This window comes from Schistocerca serialis, chromosome 9 (assembly GCF_023864345.2).
Source record: "Schistocerca serialis cubense isolate TAMUIC-IGC-003099 chromosome 9, iqSchSeri2.2, whole genome shotgun sequence".
Lineage (NCBI taxonomy): Eukaryota > Metazoa > Arthropoda > Insecta > Orthoptera > Acrididae > Schistocerca > Schistocerca serialis.
This window is the reverse complement of record NC_064646.1, coordinates 43432133-43446505: the sequence shown is the minus strand read 5'-3', so window position 1 is coordinate 43446505 and position 14373 is coordinate 43432133. Positions and strand designations below refer to the sequence as shown.

At 37.6% G+C, this 14373-nt stretch overlaps 1 protein-coding gene across 4 annotated transcripts in view; it reads right to left on the bottom strand.

The window, feature by feature from the left end:
- Positions 1–14150, bottom strand: part of LOC126418583 (histone deacetylase 3) — a 41174-nt gene extending 27024 nt beyond the window's left edge. For 3 of the 4 annotated variants that reach the window (XR_007575871.1, XR_007575873.1, XR_007575872.1), the window contains exon 1: positions 12686–14150. Coding sequence is in view for 1 of the 4 variants with exons in the window: in XM_050085402.1 (XP_049941359.1) it covers positions 12757–14055 (1299 nt within the window). In the remaining 3 variants the exon portion in view is untranslated. Of the gene's footprint in view, positions 1–9448 lie in introns of those variants that run through there. The other variant, XM_050085402.1, reaches the window with a different exon arrangement.
- Positions 14151–14373: the final 223 nt, after the last annotated feature.

Sequence of the window (14373 nt, the reverse complement as noted above, 5' to 3'; positions counted from 1 at the left end):
GTAAATTTATGAAACCAGCATTTGATATAAACAGTGGAAGAATTCTGCTGATTCCATTTTAAATCTCGCACAGGGAGCAAGAGAATAAGATAAGACATATTAGTAATGTGAGAGTATGGTATGGTGAAATATTAGGTTGCACGTGGATGAATACATGTAGCTGTTCTTCCTTGTTGAATATCCAAATGGAAGAGGATGAAGTATTGAATTCCTGCTGCTTCTAACAACACAGTCAACTTTATATGGGTTCTAATAACAAAACTGCAAACTTAATGCCTAGTCTGCAATTAAAACTGCCAATGACAATAAATAAACTGCACAGAAGAGAAGAAAACAACCTGGCTGTGTGGTGGCACACAATATTACCGTGTACAGAGACCAAAACAGATAGCCTGAGTCAGTCAGCTGTGGATTTTGTTACTGCTACATGTTTATTTTGTTATGACAAATCAACTGATACAGCTGCAACACTGCACATTTTTTAGCAAGCCCACAGTGTTAGGCAGAATTTTTATTTGTATAAACTACCTCGTTGAGGTTCTTTTTTATTAGCTGTGGGAAATACTTCCGTTTCCTCAGTAATAAATGGGGAAGACCCAACCATGCAAGGAGTGTGGGAAGGAAAAATCAACTCACAGGGAATGGATGAACTTGTAGCAGACATGCTGATCTGGGAAAAGACCCACAGAAAGTTACCATTTACTGGATATATTTTTTGATAGGGTGACATACAGCAGAAAACAGACATAATTAAGGGAATAAGTGTGGACACTGCAGTAGTAGTTGAAGTATAACGTTTCTGAATACTACAAAGCAAGCATGGCAGAAACAGAAAAATACTTAGTTAAGGTAATCGGAAATACAGGAAAGTATGCACATACACTGTGGTCACAACTGAAGCAGATTATACCAGAATGTGAAGCAAAGCATGTTATAAGAAGCCATAAAGGAACACAAAGGTCAATTCCAAACATTCATGTAGGGAAGGAAGTAACGTAAGGGGTACAGGTAAAGGAGAGCTATTTAATCAGCAATTCAGTATAAAAGTGGCTATGGACAGGAAAGTGAATGGAGAAGTTAAGGCATGAGAGTAGGATGTTGTCAAACAGTTCACATTTCATAACAGGGACAGATACATAGCTATAAAAACAATAGGCAGGAGTAAGGCAGCTAGGATGGACACAATAAGTGGAGAATTTTAAAAATCATGGATTGGAACACTGTCCCTTTCCTGGCATTCCTATCTGATCATACAAGGAACATTTTCACACCCAGATGTCTTAGCTGCTAGTGAGTTTTTGGATTGTATGATTGTGGTCTATGCAACTTTTCCATTCCTTGCCAGCAACTATTCCTATTTGGCTTCTTTATGAAAAAGAGTGTGCTCCCTGAGGAACGGAAAGAAGCAGTAGTAATAGCTGTATACAAAAGAGAAAGAGCAATGGAGACTTACCTGTACAGTAAGTAAAGCATTTGAAGGAGTCGTTGATAAATACAGGTTCCCCCCCCCCCCCCCCCCCCAGCAAGTACAGTTTTGAAATAAAAATAAAACAAGTACACTTTTCTTAGCAATTTTATTTTTTAAGTCTTTACTTTAATCTTCTTCCCACTGTATTGTACAACCAACTTTTGAATACCATCCTTGTATAAGTCTTTCACCTGATTAGACAACTGCATTAAAGCACACTTCTTGACACTTGAAACTCATCACATAATGTTGCTGAAATCATAAAATATGTGTTCTCTCAGTTTTCATCAACTTTCTGCACCAAACTGTCAGTAATGACTGAAGGTTGCCACTTCATTTCTCATTGTGAACATTCAAATGGAACTCTTTAATAAACCTCGCCCATTTCTGTACCACTCCATTGCTCATAATGTTTTCTCCATACACTTTATGGATCTGATGATGAATTTCAGCTTATTTCACACCCTTAACACAAACAAAATTAATCACAGCACATATTTTATAGTCAGCAAGATTCCCAATAGGAGAAAGCATTTCAAAAAACTCACAAACAAATAAAGAAATGTGCCAAATTTTGTGGGAATCACACAGCAAAGTACATTACAGTACAGGCTTCCATGTAAAAATAAAATTGCTATGAAAAGGCTATGTGTTTTATTTTATTTCAAAATGGTACTCGCTTAAGAAACACACCTCATATTGAAAAGGATTTTTGCGAGTTAGTGGTGTAGGCATCAGCATGGATTCAGGGCAGAATTTTCACATCAGTCACAGGTAGCTGCTGTTCAGTGGAATATATCAGAAGTGATCGACAGTAGATGGCATTTTGACCATATAGCCATTGATCTCCCCACAGCTTCTGACAGGGCCAAACACAGTACTACAAACAAAATTGTAAGGGCTGGTGCTCGACAGAAGAGTAATGCACTGGATGACAACAAATCTGCACGACGGAAGACAGAGGGAGAGAGGTGGGAAACTTCACTTCAGAGGTAGTGATGATATGGAGAGAGTAAATTAGGGCCACTGTTTTTCTCTGATTTAAGTCAATGATGGTGGGGAGGAGGTACGCAAATTTTACGATATTTGCTAGTTGTGTACAATGAAGCAAACAAAAATAAAATAGAGGAGGCTGTGAGATTCTGCAAACAGCCCTAGAAGTCATCAGAAATTGGATTCAGAGAAATGGGATGTTGGCAAAAGAGGAGACGAGTCAACTGGTCACCTTCACAAGTAGCAACAGCGCTGTAAGATACGAGTACAGGCTGGGACCTGACATCGTCATAATGCCAGTACATGTGTGTGGCAGTGAGAGCTGGGAAGCCACACTGGGGCCTACACATAGAGTTCATGCAAGGGTGGGCACAAAGAGGAAAGCCTGCACGCCCCTTGCGAGACTCCAGTTGGAGCATTCTGGATACCTATCAGAGCAGATACGAGTACAACAGAGAATAGCAAGGTATGTAATCAGAGACTACAGAAAAGTAAGTTGTGTCACAGCAATTATTACTCTCTTACTGCCATATTTGGCATGTACCCAATTTGTACGTGTTTTTAATATTGTGTGTGTGGTTTGAGGTTTTCGGGTGCTAAACAGCATGGTCATCAGCGCCCAGTTTTTAATATTGAAGTAACAACTTATTAGCCCATAGTGCCATATATTGCACAGTTTTCAACCATCTACCATATTGTGCTGTTGCATGTAGGCAGTTTAATGAATACAGCCAGTGAGCACTTAACATCATCTGAGTTAAGCATTTGCTGCTCATAATCTCAAAGTTTTTACAGCTGTACAAACCAAAATGAAGGTAAGTACCTTTTGTAAAATATGCTCTTGTTTACATAGTCTATGTATTGCAGTAGATTCAGTTTGTAAGGCAAGTTCCGTTTACATTTTATGAGTTTTTTTAGGTTTGTACAAAATTTGTCACAGTGGGCGTCAACTGTAAAACTACTGTATTTTTAGTTTGTGCCAAAAGTGACACATCAGACATTTAAGAATTACCACATGCAATTTGTACAATGAAGTTTACACTTTTCAGATGTCACACTGTCAACTAAGGAGTCATCACAATACATCATCATTTGCATCTCCTGATGAGAGTGAAGCTAGTTTGGTGGATGACTCAGATGAGGACCCAGATTACGTAACTGAGCATGACAGAAGGAACAAGATTGCCTTATTTGGTGGCAATTAAATTCTACTTTTTATTTCTAAAATATAACTTATCTAAATTAAACTACAAAAGTTGGCCATTAACAAGAAAATTATAATAATTTATTACCTAATATTACCAAAGTTTCGAAAAAGACAATCGTGTGGAACCCAGCTCTTGCTATTCGTCCACGAGACTCGGAGGACCATAGGCAAGGGTACCCAGGTAAATGCTGTGTTTATACTAAGATGGTATCTGTTCTTTTAGACATGTCCGAAAGAACAGATACCATCTTAGTATATAATTTAAAAACAAAGATGATGTGACTTACCATACGAAAGCGCTGGCAGGTCGATAGAAACACAAACAAACACATACATACACACAAAATTCTAGCTTTCGTAACCAATGGTTGCTTCGTCAGGAAGGAGGGAAGGAGAGGGAAAGACGAAAGGATGTGGAAGGGAGAGGGTAAGGAGTCATTCCAACACACACACACACACACACACACACACACACACACACACATACACACACAGACATTTCATAATGTCCTTATAAAAAAAATCAAACCCGGAAAATACAGGATGGAATGTAACAATATTATGAAAGGGAATGTTGCCACTCACCACACAGAGGTGATGCCGAGTCGCAGACAGGCACAACAAAAAGATACTCACAATTAATGTATTCATATATGTGTATGATGCAAGCACCCCTTCTGCAAGCAGAAATCCTCTGGTATGTGCGAGAAATGCATTTAATTTGTGTCTCAATAAAGGAAAGAACTGCTTTGTGAATTTCCATTTGTAAAATACACATTTATCTACTTATAACTTTCAGTGAATTCTTACTCTAAATAAGTTGTCAGTTTAAAGAAGTGAACTATCAGTTTTAGCCATTTGTGTATCTCTTTTACCATATTCATTCTACATTTTATATATGAGGACTGTTCAATAAAAAAATGATCATAATTTTTTTGACAACATACCTTTCCTCATCCTGATAATTTTGATGGTCCTCAAAGTAGTCTCCCATGAATGCGATGCACTTGTCCCAGCGTTTCTGCCAGTCTTCAAATATATGCTGGAAACCATTTTTGAGAGGTCCTTCAAAATCCCCTCCGCAGCCTTCACCACTGCCTCCCACGAAGGCGTTTCTTCATGTTAGGGAATAGAAAAAAGTCACATGGGGCTAAATCCGGACTACAGGGAGGGTGAGGGATGCACTTCATGCTGATTTTTATAAGCTATTCAGCAACAACATTGGCAATATGTTGCCGCACATTATTGAGGTGCAGTATCCAGCCTGCTTCGCAGAAATGTGGTCTTTTGCCCCTTATATGGACTTTCAATGTTTTCAGGGCATCCCTGCAGTATTGTCCAGTTACTGATGTGTGTGCAGGTACAACATGCTGATAAACCATTCCATGAGTATCAAAGAATGAGATGACCATAACTTTCCCAGCAGAAGCAACAACTTTTGCTTTTTTGGCTGGCTGGAGTGGTCGTGCGGTTCTAGGTGCTACAGTCTGGAGCCGAGCGACCGCTACGGTCGCAGGTTCGAATCCCGCCTTGGGCATGGATGTGTGTGATGTCCTTAGGTTAGTTAGCCTGAGCTTTGCTGTTTGTTCTCAAGATCAAAATGATGTAACCAAGTTTCATCAGCAGTGATTACATTTGAAAGAAACTCCGGATCTTCCTCTAACATCAACTTTAACTGCATGCAGACCTGCACGCGAATGTCCTTTTGTTCAGGAATCAACAGTCTTGGAACCCATCGCGCACAAACACGTGTCATTTGTAATTTTTCTGTCGCCAGCGTGTAGGTGGCACACAATGAAATGTTCAGTATTTCAGGAAGTGATTTTAAGGTAATTCATTGATCCTCTCTCACAATGACAGCAGCAGTATTGATGTTTTCTTCTGTAAGAGCAGTAACTGGGGTACCGGGTCCACCTTCCTTTAAATTTGATTGTCTCCACTCTTTAAACATTTTAAACCACCTTTGAGCTGTGCTGTAGGGAAGAATAGACTCTCCCTAGGCCTCCTGTAACATTTTATAGGCCGCAGCTGAAGATTTGTTGAGACAAAAGCAGAATTTCAAAGCCACATATTGTTCCTTGCACATTACCTCCATTGCAGCAGTAGGTGATACTGAACATTTCTGAACTTGCCTGCCTCTCATAAACTACTACAACATGTTTGTTGCACATGAAGTTAATAGAACATCATAAGATTTAATTTTAGTGAGAGAAATTATGACCATAAAAAATTGTGATCATTCTTTATTGAACAGCCATAGTATTTAGCACTATCTTCTCTACCTAAAATTAGTTCAATTTCCCTTATCGCCCAATGTGCCAAATTTGTCACATACCCATAATTTGGTTAAAGACTAAAATTAAAAAAAAAAGAAAGAAAAATGTGTGGCATCTAAGCAAGCACTGCTTAGAGTAATTTCCAGCAAATTTATCTAGCAGGCATCGAGAGATTAAGAAACTGAAATGGGAAAGTCTCGCACAAACGAGGGCAAGAGCTAGACATGGTGCTGTTTAGTGGGCATAAATGGGTGAGAATGCTTAAGAAGAAATAGGAAATAAGACTGGTCTCTGATGTTTTATACGAGGGCAGTTCAGAAAGTAACCTCTGATTGATCACAGTGCGGGTTGTGGGGGGAGTAGCGACGCCATCTGTGTGTTCACGCACTCAACAGGTCAGTCGGCATCAAGCCGTGGTCGAGTGAACATCGTACCTGCACTAGTTTGTGGCAGTTTGAAATGTGTGCTGCAATAGAAAACCCCGCCAAATGTGAAGTGTGTGCTGTCATAAGGTTTTTTACAGCCAAAGGATATTCTGCAGCAGCTATTCATCGTGAGCTTTGTGCCGTGTACGGACCAAGAGTTATGAGTGAAGGAGTTGTCCGTGAATGGGAACGTTTATTTAAAAGTGGACGAGAAAACGTTCATGATGAAGAGAGGAGTGGTAGACCATCATTGGTGACTGACGAACTCATTCAGACAGTTGATGCAAAAGTTCGTGAAAATCGACGTTTCTCAATGTCGGAGTTGTCTACTGGTTTTCCACAGATTTCTAAGACTCTCTTGTACGAGATAGTGACAGCAAGATTGGGTTACCGTAAGTTCTGTGCACGATGGGTGCCCAAAATTCTTACCGACCACCACAAAACTCAAAGAATGGCCTCTGCATTAGACTTTCTGTCACGTTATGAGGACGAAGGAGAACCATTGTTAAACAGAATCGTGACTGGTGACGAAACCTGGATTAAGTACGTGAACCCTGAGACAAAAGAACAATCAAAGATGTGGGCACATTCAAATTCGCCTACCAAACCAAGCCTCGCAAGATTTTTCTGCCAGAAAACTGATGGCAACGGTGTTTTGGGATTCCAAAGGGGTGTTGTTGGTTGAATTCATGGAACGTGGTACGACCATTAATCAAGACGTGTACTGTGAAACAATAAAAAAGTTACGACGGGCTATACAGAACAAACGCCGTGGTATGCTGACTTCCGGTATCGTTTTTTTGCACGATAATGCCCGTCCTCACTCTGCTCGCAGAACAACGGCCCTTCTTGAGTCCTTCAAGTGGGACGTTATCAACCATCCACCTTACAGCCCAGACCTGGCGCCAAGTGATTATCACCTCTTCATGCATTTGAAGAAATGGCTCGGGTCACAGTGGTTTGATGACGACGAAGAGCTCAAAGATGCGGTCACAGGCTGGCTCCAGGCACAAGCGGGTGATTTTTATGCAGAAGGAATTTCAAAGCTTGTGAAGAGATACGATAAGTGCCTCAATCGCTATGGAGACTATGTAGAAAAATAGTGCAAAGATGTAGTTGTAAGATGTATATATTAAAATATTTTTATTTAACTTGGTGTATTTTTTTTAAATCAACCGGAGGTTACTTTCTGAACGGCCCTCGTATAAGGGAAGAAATGACACATCAGTGCAGTATAAGTGTGTAATTATAGAACGACAAAGAAAGTAACTATTCCTGTGATTATAGAAAAGTAAAGAAATGGAAAAATTTTCCAGAAGATATCAGTCCATTCTCAAGACGTATCACTAAATGTAAACACTTGATCCAGTAGTGCAAAACACAACATATTATAGAAATAGTATAAAGGTAAATTTAGTGTTTGCTCCATAGCAGTTTGCTGTATAAGAACACTAGGAATATACTTTATTTATGTGATGTACAAATGTCACATTCACTGCCTCGGAATAGCTACATTTGTGATTTTTTTTAAAAAAAGGTTCAATATCATGTCATATTTCTTCCTTTTCTACATAAATGACCTGCCACTTGCTACTGACATCCAATCTGTTTTATTTGCTGATGATATATAAGTTCTAATTGAAAATGAAGTGCCTGAAAAAAATCCATAAGGTGTCAAAATACTTATATTCTGTCTGCCAGAATTAAATACCTATATTCAAGCTTTCCTAAAGCTTGAATATAGGTTCTGTCAAAATGGACTAAATGTAGCTGAAACCAAAATGATGCAATCTGAAATCAGAGCATCAGAACAGAGTGAAATAAAAATAAATTTCAATGATCAGGATATCACAGAAGCAAACCATGTCAAGTTCCTAGGCCTAAATCTTGATAAAAATTTAAATTGGAAGGTACACTTTACTTATCAAATAAACTGAATAGCTTGCCATTTGCAATGTGTATTTCGTCAGGTAACACAAACAAAGAGGCCAATAAGTTAGTCTACCATTGCTACTCTGAGTCAGTTACATGTTACAGCATAATCTTCTGGAGGAATTCAGCAAACATCACAAGGCTCCTAATATTACAAAACAAAATAGTTAGGAACATGTCAAACTCCCTGCTGATTAACAATAGCTGTGTGCCAGGCCGATTCTCAGACTTGAGACCAGACTGTGGCTAAGCCACGTCTCCATAGTACCCTTTCTTCCACGAATGTTAGTCTTGCAGAGTTTGCAGGTGAGCTTCTGTTAAGTTTGGATGGTGATGGAAAGAAAGCTGTGAGGACAGGTCATGACTCATGCTTGAGTAGCACAGGCTAGGAAAAGTCCCGAGTTCAGGTTTTGGTCCAGCACACAGTTTTAATTTGCCAGAAAGTTAATATCAGTGCACACACTGCTGCAGAGTGAAAAATTTCATTCTAGGTACTTGTCGGTTACCAAACAAAAAGTATCCGATCACCCACAATTAAAAAATTTAAAAACATGATCCATCCCCTCCTTCTAGGCCAACATATTTGAGGTGTTGATTTTCTTACACAAAAACCAACATACACTTCACACTCTCCATATTCATCACAACTACATCACTCACCACAGAGAGAATTTTAAACTTCAGACACATCACTTAAAATACTGCACCTGAACTCCAAAGTATATGGAGTTAAAAATTTACACTAAAATAAAAGGCAGTAATATAGTGTATTTAACATGGAATTTGGTTCACTGAAAAGATTGCTCTTTACTTTTCTAGTGGAAAAACAATTATTCTGCTGATGAATTCACTGAGGACAGTTTCACAGTTTGAACGAGCTATCTCAAAAAGTATATAAAATTATGTACACTTTTGTATTTCTTTCAAAAATGTTAGTGTTAAGCTTCAATGTCTCCTATAAATCAAATAAAATGATTTGAAAATTGTACGTAACAAGATGAATAAATCACATTACATGTTACACAGTTTTACTCATTAATACCCAAATTTCAAGAAAAATGAAGCCTTCTACATTCTTCAGAAAAATATTGCAATTAATTTTTTTGTCATAGTTTGATTACATCTCTGCACAAATTAAATAAAAGTCTGTAGGTTGAAAATAAAAATTTTATTTTAATAACAAATTTTATATCTCAGTATTCAAATTAACTGCTATAATGAAGTGGAATGTATGGATAGAAAGAAGATCAGTAATCTCATGCATGACTGGGTAAAACCCAACGCAGAATGTATGCAACCTTAGGAATGATAAAACTGTCTCCTTTGAGCCAACACTGGTAATGAAAAGAACAAAGTGCATACTACAAAAGTTACTTTAACCTGGTAATTAAATAATTATATTTAAGAAGCATAGAAAATATGTGATATGATCTGCAAAAATTATTATTTTATCTTAATAAATTTAGGTTCTCATTCTTATTATTTTTTTAAAAACTTGAAACAATATTATATGCCATCACATTACTGCTATAATTTGTATTTATTCTTACGCAACACCCATTAAATGCTAAATACAAGCCTAATCTGTTCATGTGATTCTACCACACACTTTTTGATCAGAATTGTGGCCTTTAACATTCACATCATGCCGCCTCACAGTATTGAGTCCAAACAAAATAACTAGCTATATGAACACAGGCTTAACTAGTGATTCAAAATAAGTACATTTTTAAGAGCATTCTGCTCTCTCAAATCTTTGCTAATGATTAAATAATAAACTTCTGAGATCTGCACGAAACTTCCCAAATCTTTCATTCACTGTAAATTATAGAGTATTAAAAGCTCCAGAACTTGACTAAGTAAAATGTATGCATTCCAGGAAACACTAAAAATTTGCATGATCTGAATGACTATATTCAAGGATGCAAGCATTAAATTAATTTTTCTATTAACAGTTGTTCAATCAAATTCCATCCAAGTATTAGGTCATACATAAAATTAAAACATTTATGGCACTTGAACATGTAGCTCCCAAAATGGTCATTCACAAGAACAATATTAATCTATTTTTGCCAAAGACATAGATATTTATCATCATTGGGAAATACGGAAGCGTCTGATCCCGCCCGTCTGCTTTGACCCATGATGTCACAAATATGGCAGAAACAAAAACAAACACACACACTTTCCACAAGAAGCCTAATGACACTAAAGGGACAAGCGTGAGAAATGGGGTGTTTTGGGTGGGGAGCAAACAAAATATAAACAAATTTAGACACCTTGCGTAGCTACAACGTGTAAGTGAAGACAGCCATGCATGAATACCCACCCACCTCCCCAGGGGTCGTAACCCCTGCAACCCATAGAAGATAAAGATGCTTCAATAGCTGATTAGTGTTTTTTGTCTTTTAAAAAAAAAAAATCTCATGGGATAGAATGAACAGATCAGAAAGATAAATATAATAAACTAAAACAGAAATTGGAGGAAACATTAAAATAAGTAATAAGTGTTTTTAAATTTTAAAAAAAATCTCACGAGATAGAACCAACAGATCAGAAAAGTAAATAAAATAAGATAAAACAGAACTGGAGACAGCCACACTCAAACCAAACTCCGTACCGTCATGACGTCACACACGAGAACACCCTTACGTCACGGGTCAAAGCCGACGCGTGGGATCGTACGCTTCTGTCAACCCCATCATTGTTGTTATTATTACTTCTACTCAGCTTTCCCCCTGATGTACTCTTTCTTACAAAGTATGAGCACAGCCATTTTGTAGCATGAATCTGTGGATATGTCTGAAATTTATGATGGACATTAGTCTTACAATATTTAAACTCTTGTCCAATGATACAAACTCAGTGGTACAGTGAAGCAGGCAAGACAACCGAAACTCAAACTCAGGACCTTCGCCTTTCGCAGACAACTGTTCTGGAAATATCCCTCAGGCTGTGGCTAAGCCATGTCTCTGCAATATCCTTTCTTTCAGGAGTGCTAGTTCTCCAAGGTCTGCAAAGAGAGCTTCTGTGAAGTCTGGAAAGTAGGGGACAAGGTACTGCCAGAATTAAAGCTGTGGTGACAGGTCGGAGTCGTGCTTGGGTAGCTCATGTGGTACAGCACTTACCTGCAAAAGGCAAAGGCCCTGAGTTCGAGTCTTGATCTGGGCACACAGTTTTAATCTGCCTGGAAGTTTCTTAAAATATTATTCTAATGTTTATTCTGAACATTTTAAAAGTGTCGCTATAACATTTGTTTTATACTGATTTAGCTGTAGCAAAAGCTCTATAATACCAAAACTCAAAATCTGTAGTTTTGATTATTTTTCATCAGAGGCACACTGGTGCGTACTGTCACAAATTGAGCGTTGATGACAATGATGATGATCATAATAGCAGTAGTAGTAATAATAATAACGAAAATAATAACACAAATACAAATATAAACAAACTGCTGGTAGTGATGATGCTTTCGCTCTAACCTCTAAAAGAAATAAATTAAGCTATGTACTATGAAAACAAAGTGTTAAAACTTATAATGTGCCAATAATGGAAGACCTTTTGTGTTCTACTTGATGTGACTATGTCTGTATTTTGCTGAAAGACTGTACAGTTACTATCAATATATTATTTTTTTAAAACTAAGTTTTATCGCATTTGAGCACGCATATGTACATAAACACAATAATGCACATATGGAAGCTCATGCACACTTTTCCCTTTATCTGAATATGAATTATGTTATTAACTTATAATTCTACACTGAAAGATTCATCCAGAATGTGAACATTCTGTGATAATTCCCTACCGGTATGTTTGGTGTTATAAAATACGTGACTGAAATACACACAAAAAATTAACATTTGTGAAAATCTTCACAATAAATTGATTAGAGGTGCACATTCCCTCCTACAAGCAAAGTAACAAAACAGTAAGACCAAAACAAATATATCTTTTTGAATGTTAGCCTAAAGAGTCACACTAAGTCTGTTAGCAATTTTTAGTAGTTTGCATCATAAATTAATTTTATAGGCTATATTCAAGCACAGCTTATGCACACTGACAAAAAGTACCACTGCTACACCATTAGAGGGCACTTGATTGAAAAACTGATGTAGTATTAGTAAGTTATCTATACAGTATAACTGTTGAAAATTTCATGAAATATGAAACGAATATCTGAAATGGAAGAACAGTCTGGCACATCTCAACACAATGAATGTGTTAACAGTTCTGTCAGATAAGAAGTGACCTTATCTCTTTAGTTATTACCCCTAAACATTAAACATAAAAATAGAATGCTGCCAGAAGTTAATAAGATTTAGTGGCAAAATCTCTTTCAATTTCTAATAAAAATAAAAGTTAAAAATACAATTAGCCTTACATCTAAGTTTGTATGATGATCACTCTTATAAAAAGATGATTCTACATGCATATGTCTCCTGATCAGGAATCTCATGGACCTAAATTCTCCTTATCTTGATCCTCATCTCCATCATAAAACTCATTTTTTTGCTCAATCCTCCGATCCTCTTCTGCTTGACTTACTCGCACATCAGGATCTGGTTCATCATGTCCAACTTCATCTTGGGATGGAAAGGCATCTCCTGGAACATCATGCATTTGTACACTGGGAGAATGCTGACACATTTTCAAATTATCATACACATGTTTTGTTATTGTTTCTAAATACTGCTTGCTATTTGCATTATCTTGACGGGTTACAACCTCTGGATGCAATGTAAAATCAGGAGCAAAGTACTCTAAGTATTCAGTATATGGTAGTTCATTACTAATTTGTTCATCTACAAGGAGTGATGTTTCATATGTCCAACATCTAGCAACATTTCTTAATGTATAACCCCCTCCTCCAACTGCCAAAAGAGGCACATTTAAATCCCTCACAAATTTTACACATTCACCATGACCTTTCGTGCTTAAGCTGAAGCATCCAAGACGGTCATTTGCAAGAGAGTCTGCACCACATTGTAAAACTATGGCAGTAGGTTGGTAGAATTCCATTACACTTGATATAACAGGTTTGAACACTTGAAAATAACTCGAGTCATCGATACCCTCCTTTAAGGGTACATTCACGGAATAATAACGACCACTTTCAGCTCCTATTTCGTACATATCACCAGTACCAGGAAAAAAATAATTTCCGTATTTGTGAAAAGAAACTGTCATCACCCTATCTGTCAAGTAAAACGCTTCCTGCACGCCGTCCCCATGATGAACGTCAATATCTATGTACAACACACGAGCATGATACTTCAGAAGTTCTAATATTGCTATTACAATGTCATTCACATAACAAAAACCTGAAGCTTCAAATTTTTTGGCATGATGCAAACCACCGGACCAGTTTATTGCTATATCGCAGCAATTGTTATTCAGCTTCATTGCACCCTCCAATGAAGCTCCTGTATACATTGAGCAAAAGTCAAACAGTCCTTCGAAAACTGGACAGTCATCACCAACATTAAAGTGACTTAAATATTTCGTGTAGCCCTGCAAATTCTGTGGTGTCACACGCTGGAGAAAGTCTATGTATTCATCAGAATGAAATCTACACATGTCATGTGCTGACGCGCGGTATGGTCTATAAATCTGCATTTTTTTATAAAGTCCATAATTCAGAACAAGACTGTGAATAACAGAAAGTCTGTGTGGCTTCATAGGATGTCCTGGTCCATAATGGAAATTGCCCACATCTGGATTGTAAAAGTACGACACTACTTTCTTCGACATTATGCAAAATATCGAGCAAAATTTTCATAACAACGTAGCCTCCTTATCCATCACAAACCATAAACAAATACGAACACAAACACAAAACCACACGTTCAAAGATATTGTAACATAATAAACAAATAATTTTATCTCTGACGTAAAATGTCAATTCGTTGCCATCACAGACATATACTGTCTGTGGTAGAAGCGTCTCGCGGGCCCCGAGGAATCATGACGTCATATCACGGCATGACGTCGTCTCTCATGCAAGCCAATATCGCTGGTAGTTTTCGAAACGCGGATATTCTTTGAACATGGCATGCTGAATCTGATGCC